Genomic DNA, 22,598 nt, shown 5'->3' with positions numbered 1-22,598 from the left:
GCCTAATTTATATAAATGCCATAAAGGGTCATCTCGGTTCACATGACCTGATCTGACTGTCACAGAATTTAGTAGTAGTTTTAGCTGGAACTTTGCCCTGTATGCTGAATGGTTATATACACCAGCAAACTCAGGTAGACTGAGGTCTATTTGTCTTTTTTACTTAGATCAAAGAAAGAAGAGTCAAGATATTAAAATTATGACTTCACATGTTTTTCTACTAGTAGCCCCATCCTTTGTCCAGCGTCAGTTAAAAGGTTCCAATAGAAAGTATTGCAGAAGAAAAACTTTTCTCCTATCCATCCTCTTTTTTTTTTTTTAAAGAAGATTATTTATTTATTTATTTATTTGGCAGCACAAGTAGGCAGAGAGGCAGGCAGAGAGAGAGAGGAGGAAGCAGGCTCCCCGCTGAACAGAGAGCCCTATGTGGGGCTCAATCTGATGACCCTGGGATCACGACCTGAGCTGAAGGCAGAGGTTTTAACCCACTGAGTCACCCAGGTGCCCTCTCCTATCCTCTTTGGTTCAGTACCTGGGAGTCTGCACATTTAAGTGACAAAAGATAGATTGACAAGAGAAAAGACATACCAGTTTTATTATTTTAGTGCATGGAAGTTTACAGAAAAAAAGTGAAACTCAAGAAGTGTTTAGACTTAGGGGCTTATGAACCATTTTAATGAGGGAAGGACTTGGGCTTTGCAGGATGACCGATTGTAGGGAAATACATGGGAGGTATACATGGGAGAAACTAATAGAAGATAAGAGTTATTTTATTTAGGGTTATTTGTGAGGACTCATGTTAAGGCAGACTGTCCATCTCTGGTGATGGGTCCCTGCACCTTCAAATGGGAAATATATACCTTGCACTTGGGTGGATAAGAGGAGGGCAGAGAACTTTTCCCACATTTGTGGATTCTCAGTTGCCTTCAGCTCACAATAACCTTTATGTCAGAATGGCGTATTTTGGGGTGGCATATTGTGAGTGTCTTCCAGAGACATGTGACATTTGCATATGCCCCAGGTGATGTCATATGCATAATGGCAGCTGCACCACAGGGGCTCCGGACATTGCCTGGTTGCCTTCTGTGCGCCAGCTACTATGGGAGATGCTTTATGTCTGGAATCTCATGAAATCACTTAACAAACACAGATGCTGCGCATCATTGGTACCCTCATTGTAGAAATGGGAAATTGGACTCAGAGACTTTTTGTGATTTGCCTCAAGTCACACACTAAGCAATAGGAGTGGAATTTGAACCTGAATCTGTTTACTTCTCAACCCTAAGCAGTTAACCATGGTACCATGAAGGCCATGAACCCACAGCATAATCCTGTGGCTCTTGGAGAATTCCTTCCTACCATTTCCAGAGGTTTGATCTTTCTCATCTGTAGGAGAACTGATGCCTATCATATGGGGCATTTAGAAGATTCAGTGAAAGAAGGAACACAATATATCCTGTACCACCAATGGCCGATAGCAGGGGTACAAGAAGGATTAGTTTTTCTTTCTTCCTTCCTTTCCTTCTTCTTCATTATTGAAACAGCTTGATGTGTTTCCCCAGGGTATTGATTTGCCTTTATACTGGTCTGGACTGAGGGCTGTGTGGAACCCATGTACCCAGTACATTTGCTGTGGTGAACTGTGAGTTCTCATAGACCTTCCTATGAGTTTGACATTGTGCAGTGGGCCCTCAGAAATTCTTTCTTTCTTTCTTTTTTAAGATTTTATTTATTTGACAGGTAAGAGAGCACAAGCAAGGGAGCAGTAGGAGAGGGAGAAGCAGGCTCCCCGCCAAGCAGAGGGCCTGACACAGAGCCTGACACGGGGCCTGACACGGGGCTTGGGATCCCAAACCCTGGGATCATGACCTGAGCCAAAGGCAGACGCTTAACCCTCTGAACCACCAAGTGCCCCAGAAATGCTTTTCAGTGGTAGAAATAACTTTAGAAGAGTTAAAAAAGAAAAATTAGATATAATAATATAAAAATCTGAGCTTTATTAGCATTTTTCCGGGTAAACAATGAAGCATTAGAAGATCTTGATTTTTTTTTTTTTTTACCTCATGTAAGTTATCCATCTTTGGTCAAATTCAACGTAAAATGTTGATGGTCTTTTTCTTCCATAGAGTCATTCCACAAGTATTTTTTAAGTGCCTATGTCTCCAGCAAAAAGGGTACAGCTGTGAACACACCTAAGACTGTGCTTTCATGGAGCTTATATGCTGGACGGTGTGTAGGAGAGGTGAACCTTACACATAGACAAATAATTATGTCATATAACAGCGATAAGGGTAGAGGAAAGTGAGGCCAGGTAAGGGGATGGGAGAAGGTACTGGAGTGGAGGGAAGGAATCTTTCTCTTTTATAAATAATGTTAGGGAGACTATCACTTACACCATGACCAGAGACCAAAAGAAGGGATGGAGGAAGACGTGATGCTAAGGCCATGATCCAGAGGTATGATCTAGATGCAAAGGCAATGAGGTAGCAACAGACTCAGCAGTATGTTCAGAAACAGCAGGGTCTCTGGAAAGGTCTGTGCAAGGGAGAGATAAAGGTCTGAGATGTGTCCTAGGGAACACTGTGACCCAGGGCTTGTGAGCTGTGGTGAGAATTAGCCTTTAATTGAGCAAGATAGCAAATTCCTGAAGGGTTCTATCTTTTTTTTTTTTTTTTTTTTTTAAGAGCACTCTGGCTGCTTTGGAAAACAGACAAATATGGACACGGGGAGCCTAGCAAGGGGCTGTTGTAAACATCCGGGAGAAATGTAACAGAGTCTTGGTGGCTAAGGTAGTTAACCGTGGAGAGGTGAAAAGTGGTCAGTTTCGACACACTTTAAAGGTAGAGACTTTAGGATTTGCTACGGTGAAGGGTGTAAAAGAAAGAAGGGAGTCGAGGATGATTTCAAAATTTCTGGTCTGAGCAGCTGAAGGAACAGAGTTGTTCTCAACTGGAGGGAGAAGAGGAGTAGGTATTGTTGGAAGGGGCTTTTGAAGGTGTTCTTGACCATCCTCGTTGCTCTTAGTGAGAATACTCTAACCTCCTTTATCCCTGTTGTAGTTATTAAAGACTTGTACAATAAGGGTGGCAGTTTCTACTTGAATTTGGTATTCCAGTGTGTTGGCAGTTCTCAATTTCTCTGCTTTCTCTTTGTAGATGGCCGGCTGTTTGCCTGGGGAAGTAACAGCCACGGGCAGCTGGGCCTGGGGAAGGAGTGCCCCTCCCAAGCCAGCCCGCAGAGGGTGCAGTTCCTGGACGGCATCCCCCTCACTCAGGTGGCTGCAGGTGGGGCACACAGCTTCGCCCTGTCTCTCTCGGGGGCTTCGTTTGGCTGGGGAAGCAACAGTGAAGGGCAGCTGGCCCTGCGCAAGAAGAAGGTCCCAGGTAACGAGATAGTCTTCCTGTGGTAAATCAGTCTTTCTTTCCAGTTGTAGAACCAGCTCCACAAAGGGGACTCTCTAGGATGAGAGCAGTGATTCCCAAACTTTGTGATACATGAGAATCCCCTGGGGAGCCATCTTGATTTGTGATGGCCACTGTAATGTATTACCACAAACTTGTGGTTTCAAACAACACAAATGTATTATCTTACAGTTCTGGTGGTCAGAAGTTTGATTCAGGTCTCACAGGGCTAAAATCAAGGTGTCAGCAGGGCTGAGTTCCTTTCTGGAGGCTTCCGGACAGCCGGGTAGGGGATGCGTAGGGGTGTTGCACCATTTTTTCGTCTTTACCCCTTCTAGCACCCACCTCCATTCCTTGACTCATAGCCCCGCTTTTTCAAAGCCAGCAATGGCTGGTGAAATCTTCCTCGGGTCACAACACTCTCACCGTGATTTTTCTGCATTCCCTCTTCTTCAGATAAAGGACCCTGGTGATTACATTGGGCCCACCCAGATAATCCAGGCTAACCTCCTTATTTTAAGGTCAATAGATTACAACTTTAATTCCATTTTCATTAGCTCCTCTTTGTCGTGTAATCTAACATAGCCACAACCTCTGGGAAAGAACACGGACATCTTTGAAGACCTTATTTTGTCTACTGTAAGAGCATTTAAAAAATCCCAGCACCCAAGTTAGATGCCATACCAAATAAATCAGAAGGTCTGGGGATGGAAGTCATTTAAAAAATCCCAGCACCCAAGTTAGATGCCATACCAAGTAAATCAGAAGGTCTGGGGATGGAAGTCAGGCATTGGTCATTATTAAAGAGTCTGCAAGTTATACCGATGTGCAGTCAGGCTTGTGAACCACTGGATTAGAAGATGCTGGCAGGACAAACAACCGACAGCCCTTAAACAAACTCACGGCGAAGTCTTCCCCACGAACCCTGTCCCTCTGTTCAGTTCTTTATATTCAGTTAATATATGCTCAGCCAGGACTTAATCTCATTTCGTTTGACTCTGTCAACATGAAGTAAGTCCTCTTCTTTTCTTAATTATTATTGCATATTTACAGAACACCTACTAGGTGACAGAAACAAATATAACATAATGGCAATATTATTGGGAATGAAGGTCTTAAAACTTAGCTTTCTAGGAGAATAAGCTGAGGTGTTCCAGAAGATTACATCGTTTTCAGAAATAGATGCTGAAGGGGTGTTTTTCTTTCTTTTCCAAGGCAGGGCCTTCCCTCTGTTCTATAATACTCCTGAGTGCTCATTTAAAAGATTATGTTAATGAATTATAAGATGATGAAAATATTAATAGATGTTATGAAATCTGAGTCTTAGCCTCTAGAGATTCTGCTTTCTTTCAGTGGTGCAAAGCTCCAAGCCTTGTTCAGTTGATGCGCTGGAGAATCTAGGTGTGGTTTACATCAGCTGTGGTTATGAACACACTGCCGTGCTTACCCAGGTAATCTAAAATGTTTTGCTATTTTTTTTTTAATTCCTGAGAAATGTTACTCCAAGGTGCATGTCCTGTTATTGAAAGCAATCTGTGTATCAATATCTCAACGTAACCATTCAATGCACAAACATCTAAAAAGGTAAAATTAATCAAATGTAATCCATGACATTTTCAAGATCGTATAACAGAAGCTAATTTCAGCTTTAGGAAATACTTTTAGATATCCACTAAATTACATTAATTACATTAATGGGGTGCCTGAGTGGTTCAGTTGGTAGAGCGTGCAACTTTTGATCTTGGGGCTATAAATTCGATCCCTACATTGGGTGTAGAAAATGCTTAAAAATAAAATCTTAAAATTTTTTTTAAATGATTAATATAGGAGCTAATCCTTTTAGCAGTTATTCATTCATTTTATAGTTCAACAGATGGAATTATTGCAAATTAGACAAACTAATTTTTACAGCTTTTAAGAACCCAGATTACTGACTAGAACCTACTTTGTTCCATTTCTTGCTTGGCACGATTACCAGCCTGCTTTGTAAATGTTTGCCTCCTCCTCTTACTGGCCAAATAGTATATTCCAATGGGATGAATTCTGTCTATAGCCACAAGGAATAGACAAATAGAAAACTATTTGTGTGATTGAAATGTTTATTTAAAAACTAAATGAATAGGGGCAGCTGGGTGCCTCAGTTGTTCAGCTCAGGTCACGATCCCAGGGTCCTGGGATGGAGCCCCACATCAGGCTCCCTGCTCACCGGGGAGTCTGCTTCTCCCTCTGCTGCCCTCTCTGCTTGTGCTCCCCCCTCTCTCAAATGAATAAATAAAACCTTTTTAAAAATAAATAAATAAATAAAAATAAAAAATAAATGAAGCACTGACCTCTACCTCTGAAACCTCTGGCCCCAAAGCTGGAGCAACTTATATTTACTATTAGAAATAATAAATAGAAGACCCCTCCCCTTTATTATAGAGCTTATATTTCATATAGTGCTCTCATACAATTCTTTGATAATACTTAATCTCCAAGTTTTTAGTTACTTTTTAAAATCTGAAATTAGGGGCACCTGGGTGGCTCAGTGGGTTAAAGCCTCTGCCTTCAGCTCAGGTCATGATCCTGGAGCCCTGGGATCGAGCCCCGCATCGGGCTCTCTGCTTGGCAGGGAGCCTGCTTCCACCTCTCTCTCTCTCTGCCTGCCTCTCTGCCTACTTGTGATCTCTGTCTGTCAAATAAATAAATAATATCTTTAAAAATAAATAAATAAAATCTGAAATTAGTCCGATTCCTTCTTTTTCAAACAGACTGGGAAAGTGTTCACATTTGGAGGCAATAGCTATGGACAGCTGGGATACAGCCCTACTGCTGAGAAGGAAGGGCCACAGCTCGTGGAAGGAATTGATGGCCTAGTTTCACAGATAGATTGTGGAAGGTAATGGACTAGTTTTTGTTTGTTTGTTTTTAGCCTGAGTAGAAAGTGTTACATTTTGTTACTTAGAAATGATTCCTCAGGGTACCCCTCTGGGGTCCTCTCCCTCTATGGTTCAGTAAGCTTTGCTACTCATCCAAAAAAATGACTCCCCAGCCATGTTATCAAACCTTAAAACCCAAAATATGTGACTACTCTTTTTATAGATCATTTTCCTTTCTGAAAATTTATTTCTTTCAAATACAGTTTGAGTTTTCTATTTTTGTCTAATTTATTCTAGGAATTTCATTTGTTTAATAAGAATTTATTGGAAGACTTCTGTGTATAGACCACCTTACTAGGTGCTGGGGGTTGGGAAGAAAGTTAAAAGTAAAAATAGTGGTGGGGCGCCTAGGTGGCTCAGTTGTTAACCATCTGCCTTCGGCTCAGGTCATGATCCCGGTGTCCTGCGATCTCCTGAGCCTGGGATATATTGTCCTGGGATATATCGATCCCCATATCGGGCTCCCTGACTCAGCAGGGACTTGTGCTCTCTCTCACTCGGACAAATAAGAAACAAAAAAACAGAAATGGTAGAAGCTATAGTAAAGACCCATCAATAATATTCTATCTTTTTTTTTTTTTTTTAATTTGTCAGAGAGAGAGAGGGAGAGAGCAAGCACAGGCAGACAGAGTGGCAGGCAGAGGCAGAGGGAGAAGCAGCCTCCCGGCCGAGCAAGGAGCCCGATGTGGGACTCGATCCCAGGGTACTGGGATCATGACATGAGCCGAAGGCAGCCGCTTAAGCAACTGAGCCACCCAGGCGTCCCAATAATATTCTATCTTTAAGGTTAGTAATAAGTTAATATTCACCTACCATTTGTTTAGTCACATCATTTGATACCCTCTCACCTTGACATTATGATAAGGTTATCCAGGTACTCAGTATAAGATAAATCTGTCACTTTCTGTTAGGAGACATCATCTTTCTCAAAAAGTGTGAGTCCCTTGGTCTTCATTACATTCTGTCTCTTGCAGTTACCATACACTTGCATATGTCTACACCACTGGAAAGGTAGTGTCTTTTGGTCGTGGACCATGTTGCAAAAGCAGCCCAACTCATCCAGAGGCTCCGACAGAAAACTTTACCTGCCTGATTTCTGCTGATGGTACTGGTGGTCCTACTCATTTATGATTTTGTTTTAATTGATGCCACTGGAGGAGAAAAATTACTTATCTTCTTTTCACAGAAGTACATAGATCTGTGATTCTTTTTGTACTGTTATTTTTAATCCGTACAATATGCATTTTTTCTTATGCAGTGATTCCTGGAGTATTTAGTAATTTTTTTCTCAAGATTAGGGTAATACAAAAAAATCCCAAGTCAATGGATTATCAGAAGCACTTTTATATATTTAATCGAACCTCTTCTAGGTGTACCTGGCTGGCTCAGTGGGTAGAGCATGTGACTCTTGATCTCAGGGTTGTGAGTTTGAGCCCCATGCTGGGGTGTAGAGATTACTTAAAATCAAATCAAATACAAACAAACAAACAAACAAACAAACAAAAAAGCCCCCATCTAAAGCACATCACCCTGATTTCATTATGCAAGTGCCTGAAAAATTAAATTAAAATTAAATTTTAAGAATATACAACATAGAACCTGATCAAAATTAATCTTTTCATGGTGCTTATAGTCCAAATTCATCTAGAAGAATATAAATTGTCAATAAATAAGTAAATTTAGATGAGTAATATATCAGATTTTGTTTTAAGGATTTTATTTATTTTAGAGAGAGAGAGAGCATGCACAAGAACATGGGGCCGGGGGTAGGGGGAAAGCAGAGGGAGAGGGACAGGCAGACTTCATGCTAAGCACAGAGCCCACTGTGGGGCTCAGTCCCATGACCCTGAGAACATGACCTGAGTTAAAATTAAGAGTCAGATGCTTAACTGACTGAGCCACCCAGGCACCCCAATATATTGGGGTTTTTTTAAGAGTATTTTTTAAGAAATGAAATCTTGCCATTTGCAATGACATGAATGGAACTAGAGGGTATTATGCTAAGCAAAATAAGTCAACAGAGAGGGACAGTTATCATATGATCTCACTGATTTGAGGAATGTGAGAAAAAAGACAGAGGATCATAGGGGAAGGGAAGGAAAAATGAAACAAGACGAAACTAGAGGAGACAAACCTTAAGAGACTCTTCATCTCAGGAAACAAACTGAGGGTTGCTGGAGGGGCGGGGGAAGGAGGGATGGGGTGGCTGGGTGATGGATATTGGAGAGGGTATGTGCCATGGTGAGTGCTGTGAATTGTGTAAGACTGATGATTCGCAGACCTGTACTCCTGAAACAAATAATACATTGCATGCTAATTAAAAAAAATTTTTTAAGACTTTTTTTAGAGCAGTTTTAAGATTGTAACAAAAGATTTATTTTTCTACTTCTAAAAACAATAAACATGGATCTGCATTTTCTTCTAGACCTTGTGGATTTTGAAGTCAAACATATTTTTGCTGGAACACATGCCAATTTTGTGACAACTTGTCAGGTATTTATTATACTTTCTGTTTATTTTTAAAATATATATTTTTAAAGATTTTTATTTATTTGTTTTTCAGAGGTGGGGTAGGGAGTGCACACGCCAGGGGACAGCAGGCAGAGAGGCAGGCTCCCTGTTGAGCAAGGAGCCCATACAGTACTTGATCCCAGGGCCCTGGGATCTTGACTTGAGCCGAAAGCAGATGCTTAACTAACTGAGCCATCCAGGCACCCCTTTTAAAAATATTCTTAAAGGGGCACCTGGGTGGCTCAGTGTGTTAGGCCCCTGCCTTCGGCTCAGGTCATGATCTGGGATTGAACCCTGTGTGGGGCTCTCTGCTCAGCAGGGATCCTGCTTCCCCCTCTCTCTCTGCCTGCCTCTCTGCCTACTTATGATCTCTGTCTGTCAAATAAATAAATGCAATCTTTAAAAAAAAATTTCTTAAAAAAAATAAACAAAAACAAAAATAAAAATCATTTCTTTCCATCTAGATTTCTTTTTTTTTTAAAGAGCACACAAATGATGAGAAAGCCAAACAGTCTTATTGCTGATATGGAGAAAGTTTTAGTGATCTGGATAGAAGATCAAATATTCCCTTAAAACCAAAGTCTGATCCAGGCAAGACCCTAATTCTCTTTAGTTCTATGAAGGGGTACCTGCATGGCTCAGCCAGTTGAGCATCTGCCTTTGGCTCAGATCATGATCCCGGGGGTCCTGGGATTGGGCCCCACGTTGAGCTCCCTGCTCAGTAGGGAGCCTGCTTCTCCCTTTCCTTCTGCCTGCAGCTGCCCCTGCTTGTGTGCTCCATCTCTCTGTGTCAAATAAATAAATAAAATCTTAAAAAAAAAAATTCAGTGATGTCTGAGAGAGGTAACGAAGCTGCAGAAGAGAAGTTGGAAGCTAGCAGAGGTTGGTTCATGAGGTTAAGGAAGGAAGCCATCTCCATAATATCAAAGTGCAAGGTGAGGCGGCAAGTGCTGATGGAGAAGCTGCAGCGAGTTATCCACAGGGTCTAGCTAAGATGGGGGCACCTGGGTGGCTCAGTCAGGTAAGCATGCAACTCTTGATTTCAGCCCCGGTCATGATCTCAGGGTTGTGAGATTGAGCTCAACTTTGAGTCTGCTTGAGATTCTCTCTCTCCCTTTGCCCCTTCCCCCACTCGCATGCCCTCCCTTTCTCTCTCCCTTTCTCTCTGTCTCTCTCATAAATAAAAATCTCAGAAATACATTTTTTAAAGATTTTATTTATTTTATTTGACAGAGAGAGATACAGCAAGAGGGAGAACACAGCAGGGGGAGTGGGAGAGGGAAAAGCAGGCTTCCTGTTGAGCAGGGAGCCAGATGTGGGGCTCAATCCCAGGACTCTGGGATCATGACCTGAGCCAAAGGCGGACGCTTTAACAACTGAACCACCCAGGTGACCTACTAAATAAAATCTTAAAAAGAACAAAAAAATGTAGCTATGATTATTAATGAAGGTGGCTACCCTAAACAAGAACTTTCTTTTTTTAAAGATTTTACTCATTTACTTGACAGGCAGAGATCGCAAGCAGGCAGAGAGAGAGAGGTGGAAGCAGGCTCCCTGCCAAGCAGAGAGCTCGATGCAGGGATCATGACCTGATCCGAAGGCAGAGGCTTTAACCCACTGAGCCACCCAGGAGCCCCCTAAACAAGAACTTTTTAATGTAGATGAAACAGCCTTCTATTAAAAGAAGATGCCATGTAGGACTTTCATAGCTAGCAAGGAGAAGTCAGTGTGTGGCTTCAGTGTTTCAATAGACAGTCTGACTATCTTGTTAGGGGCTAAAGCAGCTGAGGACTTTAAGCTGAAGCCAGTGTCCACTTACCATCCTGAAAATCCAAGGTCCTTAAGAATAAGAATTATGCTAAATCTGCTCTGCTTGTGCTCTGTAAATGTAAAAAGAAACCTGGATGACAGCACCTGTTTATAAGATGGTTTACAGAATATTTTAAGCCCCCTGTTGAGATCTGCTTAAAAAAAAAGTTTCCATTCAAAATGTTATTGTTCATTGACCGTGCAGCTGGTCACTCAAGAGCTCTGATGGAGACGTATAATGAGATGAGTGTTGCTTTCATGCCTGTTAATGCAATGTCCATTCTGCAGCCCATTGATCAAGGAGTCATTTTGACTTGCAAGTTTTAGTATTTAAGAAATACATTTCCTAAGGCTATAGCTGCCATAAATAATCATTCCTCTAACGGCTCTGGGCTAAGTCAGTTGAAAACCTTCTGGGAAGGATTCACCATTCTAGATGCCATTAAGAACATCTGTGACCCCTGGGAAGAGGTTAAAGTGTCAACATGAACAGGAGTTTGGAAAACGGGATTCCAGCCCTCATAGATGATTTTGAGGAGTTCAAGACCTCCATGGGGGAAATAACTGCAGATGTGGCAGAAATTTTAAGAGAACTAGAATGAGAAGTGGAGCCTGAAGATGTGACTGGATTGCTGCAATCTCATGATAAAACTTGAATGGATGAGGAGTTGCTTCTTATGGGTGAACAAAGAAAGTACCTTCTTGAGATGGAATCTACCTGTGAAGGTACTATGAAGACTGTTGAAATGACAATAAAGGACCTAGAATATTGTATAAACTTTGTTTACAGAGCAGCAGCAGAGTAGGAGAGCACTGACTCCAGTTTTGAAAGAAGTTCAGCTGTGGGTAAAGTAATTTTGAACAGCATAGCATAGTACAGAGAGATTGTAAAAGGAAGTGCCCATTGATGTGGCAAATTTTCATGTCTTATTTTAAGAAATTGCCACAGCCACCCCAGCCTTCAGCAACCTTAACCCTGACCAGCATCCTCAAGACAAGATTACAACTGTCATCAGCAGAAACACTCAGACTCTCAAGACTCACTGAGAGCTTAGACTAGCAGTTTTTAGCAATAAAGTATTTTTTTAAAGATTTTATTTATTTATTTGACAGAGATCACAAGTAGGCAGAGAGACAGGCAGAGATAGAGAGGGAAGCAGGCTCCCTGCCGAGCAAAGAGCCCGACTTGGGGCTCGATCCCAGAACTCTGGGATCATGACCCAAGCCGAAGGCAGAGGCTTTAACCCACTGAGCCACCCAGGTGCCCCAGCAATAAAGTATTTTTAGAATCAAGATACACACATTGTTTACAGATGATGCTATTGCATACTTGATAGACTATAGTATTGTGTAAATATGACTTTTATATGCACCAGGAAACCAAAAAATTTATTTGACTTACTTTATTGCAATACTGGCTTTATTGTGGTGGTTTGGAACCAGACCGTCAATATCTCTGAGGTCTGCCAGTACGTAGTTAACTTCCTAATTTGTAATTTTCTTTCTTTCTTTCTTTCTTCCCCACTTTCCCTCTCTTCCCCTCCCTCTGTTTCTCCCTCCCTTCCTTCCTTCTTTCTTTCCTTTCTTAGAGAGATAGAGTGCACACGAGTTGGGGAGGGGGGCAGAAGGAGAGGGAGAGAGAGAATCTCAAGTAAACTCTGCACTGAGCATGGAAGCTGAGGTGGGGCTCCATCTCAGGACTCTGAGATCATGACCTGAGCCGAAATCAGGAGTCAGATGCTGAACTGACTGAGCCACCCAGGTGGCCCAAATTTATACTTTTTTCTATTTTTAGGAATGTTTTAAACTTGACATCCATACAGACTCTTGCCATGTTCTCTGGGACAGAAAGTGATCAGAGGCAAAGGTTTCTGTGCTGCAGGGGAGAGTGAGGAGATTGTACTTGGTTGCTCTGTCACAGCTGTCTAGTCGGCAGTTGCCTCCTATGTCTCAGACTCTGCTCTTGGTGCTGGGGACAAAAGTGAGTAGTACAGAAAAGGCTGGTCTCATTCTTGGCATTTGGATTCTACAGGACAGGTGATAAATATGTAAATGCAAAATAACAAGATTGTATTAAAGAGCGATCAGTTGTCTGAAGCAAACAAAGTGAACCATGGGAGATTGATGGAGTGGACTTCTTTGGAAATGTCAGTCAGGAGGCACCGGAGTAGTTCAGTCGGTTAAGCATCTGACTCGTGGTTTTGGTTCAGGTCATGATCTTGTGGGTCATGGGATCAAACCCCATGTTGGGCTCCCCTCTTAGCATGGAATCCGCTTGAAGATTCTCTTCCTCTGTCTCTCGCCCCACTCACATGCACTCTCCTTCTCTAAGATAACGGAATTTTTTTTTTTTTTTTTTTAAAGAAAAGAAATGTCAGTCAGGAAAGACATCTCAGAGGCTTGGAAGTGAGGTCTCAGAGACCTCAGCCGTGCTTAGATCCAAAGAAAGAATATTCCAGGGGCGCCTAGGTGGCTCAGTTGTTTGAGCATCTGACTGTTGATTTTGGTTCAGGTCATGATCTCAGGGTTGTGAGATCGAGCCCTTTCACAAGCTCTACACTCAATGGGGAGTCTGCTTCTCTCCTCTCTCTCCCTCCGTCCTTCCCCTGCTCATACTCTCTCTCTAAAATAAGTAAGCAAATCTTGAAAAAAAAAAAAACAAACAATGTTCAGGTAAGCACACATAGAGAGGCCCTGTGGCAAGGATAAGTTTAGCATGTGTGAGGGACTGAGAGAGGGCCGGAAAGGCAGAACATAGTAGGAAAGGGTGAAGAGTTGTATGAGATGGAGGCAGGTAGGTGAGTTGGGATCAGTGTGAGTATCCTTGGGGAGGGGATCTGGAGCCTTAACTGCATGTCCAAATCTAGAGCTCGGGAAGGATGTCAGCACTGGAGTATAGACATGGTAGTCATCCAAGTACAGACAGTATTTAAAGCCAGGGTCTGGATGAAAGGTCACCTTGAGAGAGAGAGTAAAAATAAGTGGAGAAGGAGGACAGAATCCAGTCCTGAAAGACTTCTCCATTTAGAAGCCCAGCAGTGAAGAGGTGCCAGAAGAGAAATTGAGAAGGGCCAGATTCTGAGGGAGGAGAAAAGAGGGAGGCTCATCAAGATAAGAGAAGAATGTATTTCCAGAAGGAGGAAGTGGCTAATCCTGTCACATACTGCTGAGAGGTCAAGTAAAATGAGATGATTTTTGAGAATGATCCTGTTCAGGGGGAGAAAATGATGGTACATGAGAAAGAATGAATATCTGCAGAAGCAATGTCCCACAATAGGAGAGGAGAAGGAGAGGGAGAGAGAGAATCTCAAGCAGACTCTGCACTGAGCATGGAAGCTGAGGCGGGATTGCATCTGTGTAGAATGGAGGGGCTTGAGCAGAAATATTTTTATTTTGCTCTAATAAGGCACGGTGGAAATGAGTGTGAGGTGATGGTGGAAAGGTGCCTAATGGCTTCGGTTTTCATAGTGACAAAGAGGGTAAGGCCCTCATCTGGGAGTGAGTGAGACAGGAGAAGTGTTAACAGGTTTGGGAATAAAAGGAGGGTGTACAGTAGTTGTCTCAGAGAGTGAGAAGCAAATGTTGTGGGAAATCACTAAATAGTGTTGGGTGCCCATTTATGATAGTAGGACTGCAAGTCAAATCAGTCAGCACCATTGGGTGAATCTCTCCAGTGAATGGATTAGATTCAGTTTTGCTTGGGTTCAAATTGGGAGTATCCCAGACTTGCTTTTTAACCACAGATGGAATTTTGTTAGGTAAGTTCAATAGGACAGTGAATGAGTAGGAAGTATTTGCAAGGGACTTATTATAGTGCTGACCATGGACTCTAAGCTGGGTAAGAATGAGGAGGTGATGAGTAATGAACAAACAATAGGGTCACTGGATTGGCGGTCCTGATGGCCTTGAAGAATGTTGGAGTGGGTTCTGCTCTAAAGTAAGTGTCTTAGTCTGCTCTGCCTGCTAACAAAACACTATAGACTTGGAGGCTTTTGAACAGCAGAGATGTATTTCTCACAGTGCTGGAGTCTGGGAAGCCCAGGATGGAGAGGCCAGCATAGTCAGTGTTTGGTCAGGACATGCTTCCTTACTGACAGATGGCTGTCTTCTTGCTGTGTCTTCACATGGCAGAAAGGGCAAGAGAGCTCTCTGGGGTCTCTTATAAGGGCACTAATCCCATTCATGAGACCTAGTCACCTCCCGAAGTCCCCACCTCTTTATACCGTCGCACTGGGGATTAGAATTTCAACATATGAATTTGGGGGGGAACACATTCAGTCCATAACATTCTCCCCCCCCCCCAAATTATTCATGTCCTTCTTGAATACAAAATATTCATTCTGTTCCAAACAGCCCCCCAAAGTCTTAATTCATTCCAGCACTAAAGAATGTTGGATTGGAAGTTTTACCTTAAGGGAATCAGAAAAGGTGTCTCATAACCAAAGAAAAGAATGTTTCTTTTCTTTTTTAAAGATTTTATTTATTTATTTGGTGGGGGGGAGGTGAGAAAGAGTATGAGTGGGGGTGGGAGAGGGCAAAGCAGACTCCCTGCTGAGAAGGGACCTCCCCCACCAACCACAATCCACCAATGCCAGGCTCGATCCCAGGACCCTGAGATCATGGCCTGAGCCGAAGGCCACCCAAGCACCCCTGAGAATGTTTCTAATAGAAATTTTAGAAGGTAAAATAGTTAATGATGATTATAAAGCATGGGGTATTACCTAGATCTAGGGCAATGGTTATCAACTAGGAATGGTTTTGCCCGGGAAACATTGGGCAACTCCTGGAGATGTTTTAGGTTGAAGTAACTGGAAAAGGGCAGGTGTGTTGGGGTGGCTGCCACCAGCATCTGGTGGATAGAGGCCACAACAGCTGCTAAACATCCTACAATGCACAAGACCCCCACAACAAATAATTATCTGACCCAAAATGTCAATAACATCCATCTTGAAACCCTGGTCCAGGACACAGATAGTTGAGGCGGAGCAGAGGAGAAGTATGGAAATGAGATCAAGACTTGAGCGATCTGGTGGGAAATAAATCATGTTTATTAGTTCTGTAGTTGCCAAGAGTTACAGGAAGAATGACAACAAGCATGGCAGTGCTAAGGGAGACAGCAAGGTACTAAAATTTTCAGTGTTGAAGGGTAGTGACAAGGACATTGGAAGATGATTACTTCAGAGAAGCTGGGATTTTGGAGAGTAGAAGAAATGGTGTATAAGTGCCAATAGGGAGCCCCTCATTGTCGTCCTAAGTTTCCAGCCAGGTGGGGAGAATAAAAGCTTTCTTGTGATTGAGCTAGAGGGAACACGAGGGCTCAGATCAGGAAGCTGAAGGGAACTTCAGAAGTCACGGTTACACATCTTTTTCCGGATTTTATTTTAGCATTAAATAAAAACGGTGGAGAGTTTTATGACTCATGGAATGGCCGGCTAGCTCAGTTTGTAGAGTATGTGACTCTTGATCTCAAGGTCTTGAGTTCAAACCCCACGCTGGACATAGGAATTACTTTAAAAAAAAATTTCCTGATTTATTACAAGTTCATTGGAGGCAGAGGTATAACATGGAGCAGAGCACTAATGCCTTTGGAAGACTATATTAAAACACGGGTTTTTCTTTCCATATAGTGATTTCGGATACCTCTCACCAAGCCATTTCCATTCAAGTATTGTATAGAACCATGGTTTTCAAAGTGTGGGCCCTACACCAGAGCAGCAGCATCACATGGAATTTGCTAGATGTAAATTCCTTTGTTTTTTAAGATTAATTAATTAATTTATTTGCCAGAGAGAGAAAGCATAAGCAGGGGGAGCAGCAGGCAGAGGTAAAGGAAGATACAGGCTCCTGCCAAGCAGGGAGCCCAACATGGGGCTCGATCCCAGGATCCTGAGACCATGACCTGAGCTGAAGGCAGCCAATTAACCGAATGAGACACCCAGGTGCCCCAGATGCAAATTCTTGAACTCCACCCCTAAATGAGAAACTGTGGGGTTGGGCTCAGCAGTCTATGCTTTAGTAAAATCACCAGGTAATTCTGTTGCATGCCAAAGTTTGAAAACCACTGATTTAAAAGTAAAAATCTATGGGTGATTAGAGGGGAGAAAGAAACCAGTGTTTACTGAACACCAACTATAGGGGCACCCCGGTGGCTCAGTTGGTTAAGTGTCTGCCTTTGGCTGAGGTCATGATCCTGGAGTCCCTGCTCAGTGGGGGAGTCCCTGCTCAGTGGGGAGTCGGCTTCTCCCTTTCCCTCTGCTCCACCCCCTTCCCCCACCCCTTCACCCCTCCCACCTCCGCTCATGCCCACTCTCTCTCTCAAATAAATAAAATCTTTAAAAAAAATGAATACCGGGCGCCTCGGTGGCTCAGTGAGTTAAAGCTTCTGCCTTCGGCTCAGGTCATGATCTCAGGGTCCTGGGATGGAGGCCCGCATTGGGCTCTCTGCTCAGCAGGGAGCCTGCTTCCTCCTCTCTCTGCCTGCCTCTCTGCCTACTTGTGATCTCTGTCTGTCAAATAAATAAATAAAAATCTTTTAAAAAAAAATGAATACCAACTATAATCCAAAGGTTTTGGGTACCTAATATCATTTAATCTTAACAGAAGCCCAGAGAGGTAGGTATTATTATCTCATTTTTTAAAAATTATGGTTAATCTATATAAATATTTTTAACCAAAATAAAATATATATAGTATACTTAATAAAATATATTGTATACTTAAGAATAGTTAAAATAGAAAATTTTATGATATATATATATATATATACAATTTCGTGGCATTAATTACATTCACAATATTGTGCAGTCATCACCACTATCCATCTCCAAAACTTTTTTTTTTTCCAAAAAAAATTTTTTTTTTATCACCCCAAACAGAAACTCTGTAACCATTAAATTATAAGTCTCTATTTATGACCATGACTCCCTGCAACTGCCCCAAGCCCTGGGTAATGTCTAATCTACTTTCTATGAAATTTGAAGTTGCCAATTTCATATAAGTGAAAGGACACTATTTGTCCTTTTTTTTTTTTTTAAGATTTTATTTATTTATTTGACAGAGAGGGGGGGAGGCAGGCTCCCCGCTGAGCAGAGAGCCCGATGCAGAACTGGATCCCAGGACCCTGAGATCATGACCTGAGCTGAAGGCAGAGGTTTTAACCCACTGAGCCCCCCAGGCGCCCCCTATTTGTTCTTTTGTATCTGGCTTATTTCACTTAGCATAATGTCATCAAAATTCATCCATGTTTCAGCATGTATCTGAATCTCTTTTTATGGTGTTAGGGTCCGTGATCAAAGGAGCGAGACTGATACAAGGTGAAGGTCAAGCAAAGCTTTATTTCGTGCCAGTATCGAGAATCAAACCGACCAGCCAGGGTGGCCTCTTACAGAGAGAGCAAACCTTCCCAGCCTCATAGACTAACTTTTATAGAGCAAAGACCATGTGGTTGAGCCTGGCCACACACAGGTGGCCAATGAGATTGCAACACACATAGAAAGTTGCATAGTCATGCTAAGTCACACATGGGTGGCCAATTGAATTACAGTTCACCCTATAGTAGCTATTTGAACTAGCCTATCATCTTGGTCAGAATTGGCGCCCAAAAGGTGGGGTCCACATTCTTTGGTAGTTAGGGAGATAGTATGTGCGCTTTACTGATTGGATGTCTCCACCTGGCCTGACTTGTCCTTGTATTCTGGGCTCCGTTATCAGGGACTGGTCGACCATATTTTACAGCATAAACAACAAAATGGCTGTTTAATCCGAGATGGAATCACTCTGGCTAAGTAGGCCCTTACAATAGCTGAATATTCTCCTGTGTCTATGCACCCTGTTTATCTGTTGTGTTGTCATTAGACACCAGCTGTTTCTACCTTTTTGGCTTTTGTGAATAATGCTGCAGTGAATATGGGGTTGAGTCCCTGTTTTCAGTTATTTTGTGTCATTCCATTTTTAAATGATAAAGCTAAGGCTCAGATCAAGCAAAGTGGCCAAGGCTAGGACTGGAACAGCCCGGCCAGTCTGAGAACCCAATCCTTCTGACTACACCTCCTCCCCGGACACACCCTGTCAGAGAGGGTGGGGGCCTACCTACCGCCTGCACCACAAGCCTTGCTGTGTTATTTATTCCTCAGCATGTGGGTGTTTTCCTGATCTTTTTTTTTTTTTTTCCCATGAAGGATACCAGTTCTACAGATGTTCCCAGGAAAATCCTGCCAGAAATAAGACAAATTAGCCAGTCCTTGACAGAAAAATGGATAGCATCAGCAGCAAGAAGCCCTGAACGCGAAGTGGCTAAGAGGTAGCTCTGTCTAATATCTTATAAATCACTGGTATTTGGTTTCAAAGCCATGCGGTCATTTTATCCTAAACATAAGACAGGGTTTGGCTTTGCTGGGAAAGCACGTGCATTTTAACCATATTCTCTTCCACCACCTCGAAGTTTGCAGACGTCACTGATGATCTCTCGTCATTTACTTAACTATATTGAGGACATGCCGTTCCCAGGCACCTTGATAGGCGTGAGAGAGGCAGGAGAGAATCAAAAACATGTTGTGTCTCACTAAGCCTTCATTGAATTAGACTCTTGTGTATTTTCACAGTTTATATTCTGGGGCGCTATAAATTTCTATTTCCAGAAGGATGGATTTTATCTAAATCCGTGACTTGGTAAAATGAACTATGAAGGGTTTGGGTGAGATTTATCAGCACAAAATATATCCAGAATTTGGAAGACTCGTCATGAGAGTAGTTATTTTTCTTGATGATTTTATGTCATCAGTTGTATAATTGGACAAAAGAGGAGTCATGCTTCATAGTACGGTACGACTTAACACTTGTGTTACTTTTACAGCGAAATTGCGATGATATTTTCATCTCCTGCTTGTCTGACTGCAAGTTTTTTAAAGAAAAGGTAAGTTTTTACATGAGCTTTACCTTCATTTAAAACACTGGGGAAAGAAAAACACATTGAGAAATATTTAAAATGAAATGCTTTAAGTCAGTCATTTTAATTTGTGAATTACGTTATCTTCGAACATAAAGCTCAACATAGAAAACCCTAAAGGTTGTTACAGAATTCTCCCATTTTGTAAAGTAAAGACCACTGCAAGTTGTAATTCCCAATTCACATTGTTCACCTTCTCTGTCCTGTCCTCCTCTGTGACCTGGCAAAAAGGAATGATGTTCTTTTCAGGATCTTCATGTCCATGAGGGATCATTCTGATGTCGCTATAGTACTTAGAGGCCAAGGCAGCACTCTGCAGTTCTTTTTGTGGTGGGATCAATAGGGGAATCCAGCAACAGGGAAAATAAATTCCATTTATTTTATCTTGAACTAGGTTCACTACCACAGAGGAAAATCTAATTTCTCTATTTTGTGTCTGATCCAGTCCTATAAACAGCTCTCTTGCGAAGAGCTCAACATTTGGTTTGGTATTTCTTTCCTTCCCTTTATGCTTTATAACACTGTGCCTGGGAACTGTTAAGAGATAAACTGGGGCATATTAAACATTTCAAGATTTATTTAAGCAAATACTGATTCAAACTGGGCAGCACCAAACTGAATGGTTAGGAGCACTCCACCAACAGGAGTTAGAGGAAAGACATGTGTAGAGAAGGTGCAGAAGCAAAGCAAAGCAATTAATTGATCGACTATAGCTCAAAGCATGGAGGGCTGTTTGTGACTGGTAGTCCTTAGGTTTCGATATCATTACTGAGGTTTTTATAGGCTCAGATTATAGGCTCAGCTGTACATAGGCCCCACAGTGATAGAGCCCCCTCAGTGTAATGGCCTCCATGTTTAATTTAACAGTATTTAAGGGTGAAGGTGGATAGTAGCATGAAGGGGTCCTTAGGCTGCCCTCTGCCTTCAGGCTGATGCCCTGCTGGCGTGTCCGCAGCAGTTATCACTCAGTCCAGTCCGACGCACTAGGTCAGGTCTCATCCTTCCCCGTTGAATAGGCCCCAAGCTGCCTCACAGGTTCTGAAGATAGTTATACACATCTTTACCTCCTCCTGGCCAGGGAGGGCCAGTAGGTGGCACTCACGTAACCGGTGTTGCAGGCATTCTTTGACTCTGTGTAACCCCCAGTTGTCCCATTGGTTTTTAAGCCAACTGCACTCTCAGTCACTCCTTAAGGGGACTGGAGGAACTGTTGAGTCCAACAACCTCACCTCAGGACCAGAGAAACCCAGGGAAGCTGAATGCCATGGCTTCCCACTGGCAGCCCATAAGCAGTGTCTTTCTAGAGTTCTAAAGAGCATCCTGATTCATCTCCACACATCCCGGTCAAGCGAGAAAAGAGAGATCAGACACTGCCTGCCTCTGCCTTCTTCCTCTCCCATTTGCTTTCTTCTTCTTCTTGCCTTCCTTCCAGGAGAGGAGTAAGGGACAGGGACTCTGCCATACAGTGTTTCCTCTTTCTTCCCTACTCTAGCCTCAGGCTAATCCTTAATGCATACAGAATGTTTTCCAAGTGAAGAATATCATCTTTGTAAAGTGGAAAAGTATCCTCCCAAGAGTGATGAAACTCAAGGTTTGGTTTTAAGATGTCAAAGACTGCAAAGGACACTATATTTTAAAGGGAGAATTACAATACTTTGAGTACTTGCATAAATATTTTAGCCCTGGTATTACTATTGATCCATTAATTCAGCAAGCATAAGGTATTTCTTGATAGAATGTTATAAAAATAAGTTGTTTGACAGATGCAGTCTATTCAGATATCCCCAACACAACACCTAGACAAGGCTTTGATAGTGTTACTAAGGGGAAGGCTGGGCGGGCCTTTATCAAGAATTGGCAGTTTCGTTTGGGGTAGGCCTTTCAGTTTGGGGGATGGAGGGGTGGGGCTGCTGGGGGCTCGATTAGGACTGGGGAAAGATTCAATGATCCAGGATGGTTGGAAGCAAGAGAGTCTAAGAATTTTAGGGCATAAATTAATGCTTTCCATTGAGGAGTTAATGGGTCTTTTCAGGAAGTTCCTATAATGCACAATCAAACCATTTGCCTGGGCTTAGGCTCACTTGGAATAGTGAAGTCATGCTAATGAAACAGAGGAATCCTAAGTAATGGAGATGTAGATGACAAGGTTTGGGCGGGGTGTTGGGTAGTTTCAGTTCTCAGTGTACCGGCTGAGTGTGAGGGTAAATAGTGTCAGTTTTCAGATGCAGCACTTAAAATCTCGCTATTAGCGCACCCCACACTTGTAGCCACTTTAGAGATAATAATTTGTTACCTACTCTCTCTTAGGAGAATATAAATTTTATATAACTTTTTTGTGCCAAGTAAATTATTTTGAAAGGAGGCAAGCTGTAAGAAAGAAGTTTGTATCTGCTACCTAATAAAACAATAAATATGTATGAAGTTTAGAAATACTATTTTCCATCTGTTCATGTGTGTTTTGTTTTTTGTTTGTAAATTTCTTCTATCCAAAGAGAATCTGTAGAAACGATTTCCATTGATGTGGACTTACAAAAGGCAAGAGATACCTTCGAGAAGTTAACCAAAACAGAATGGATTTCTCTCATGGTAATGGCCAATATTTACTTGAGAAATAGAACAATGGAATTTCTTTACGGGAACCAGTAGATTGCAGTTTAATTTTGTTGGGAGCTGAGTCAGAGGGATGGTGTGTGATCGGGGAGGGGTGACTGTCCATGAGGTTACCATATTCCAGACACTGTATTAGATGCCAGCACTTTTAAAAAAAATTTATAAATCATATATTCGGCAAATGACTTGCATCCAAAATACAGAAATGATTTTTGTAACTCAGTAAGAAGGGGAATGACCTAAATTTTAAAAAAGATCAAAAGAGGGGCGCCTGGGTGGCTCAGTGGGTTAAGCCGCTGCCTTCGGCTCAGGTCATGATCTTGGGGTCCTGGGATCGAGTCCCGCATCGGGCTCTCTGCTCAGAAGGGAGCCTGCTTCCTCCTCTCTCTCTCTGTCTGCCTCTCT

The 22,598-nt window shown here is 42.3% G+C and overlaps 1 protein-coding gene across 4 annotated transcripts in view; it reads left to right on the top strand.

Annotated features, from left to right (window-relative positions):
- The window catches only part of LOC309862577 (putative E3 ubiquitin-protein ligase HERC6), a 62,903-nt gene that overhangs the window by 5,893 nt on the left and 34,412 nt on the right, over window positions 1-22,598 (top strand). For all 4 annotated transcript variants that reach the window (XR_014310590.1, XM_082726600.1, XM_082726602.1 and 1 more), the window contains exons 4-11: window positions 3,156-3,383; window positions 4,755-4,852; window positions 6,152-6,279; window positions 7,294-7,424; window positions 8,745-8,812; window positions 18,817-18,938; window positions 19,491-19,550; window positions 22,076-22,169. Coding sequence is in view for 3 of the 4 variants with exons in the window: in XM_082726600.1 (XP_082582726.1) it covers window positions 3,156-3,383; window positions 4,755-4,852; window positions 6,152-6,279; window positions 7,294-7,424; window positions 8,745-8,812; window positions 18,817-18,938; window positions 19,491-19,550; window positions 22,076-22,169 (929 nt within the window). In the remaining variant the exon portion in view is untranslated. The remainder of the gene's footprint in view (window positions 1-3,155; window positions 3,384-4,754; window positions 4,853-6,151; window positions 6,280-7,293; window positions 7,425-8,744; window positions 8,813-18,816; window positions 18,939-19,490; window positions 19,551-22,075; window positions 22,170-22,598) is intronic.

The sequence above is a fragment of the Mustela nivalis genome, assembly GCF_964662115.1.
Source record: "Mustela nivalis genome assembly, chromosome: 4".
NCBI lineage: Eukaryota > Metazoa > Chordata > Mammalia > Carnivora > Mustelidae > Mustela > Mustela nivalis.
The sequence above is the reverse complement of the archived record's forward strand: the minus strand, read 5'-3'. Positions and strand labels throughout refer to the sequence as shown.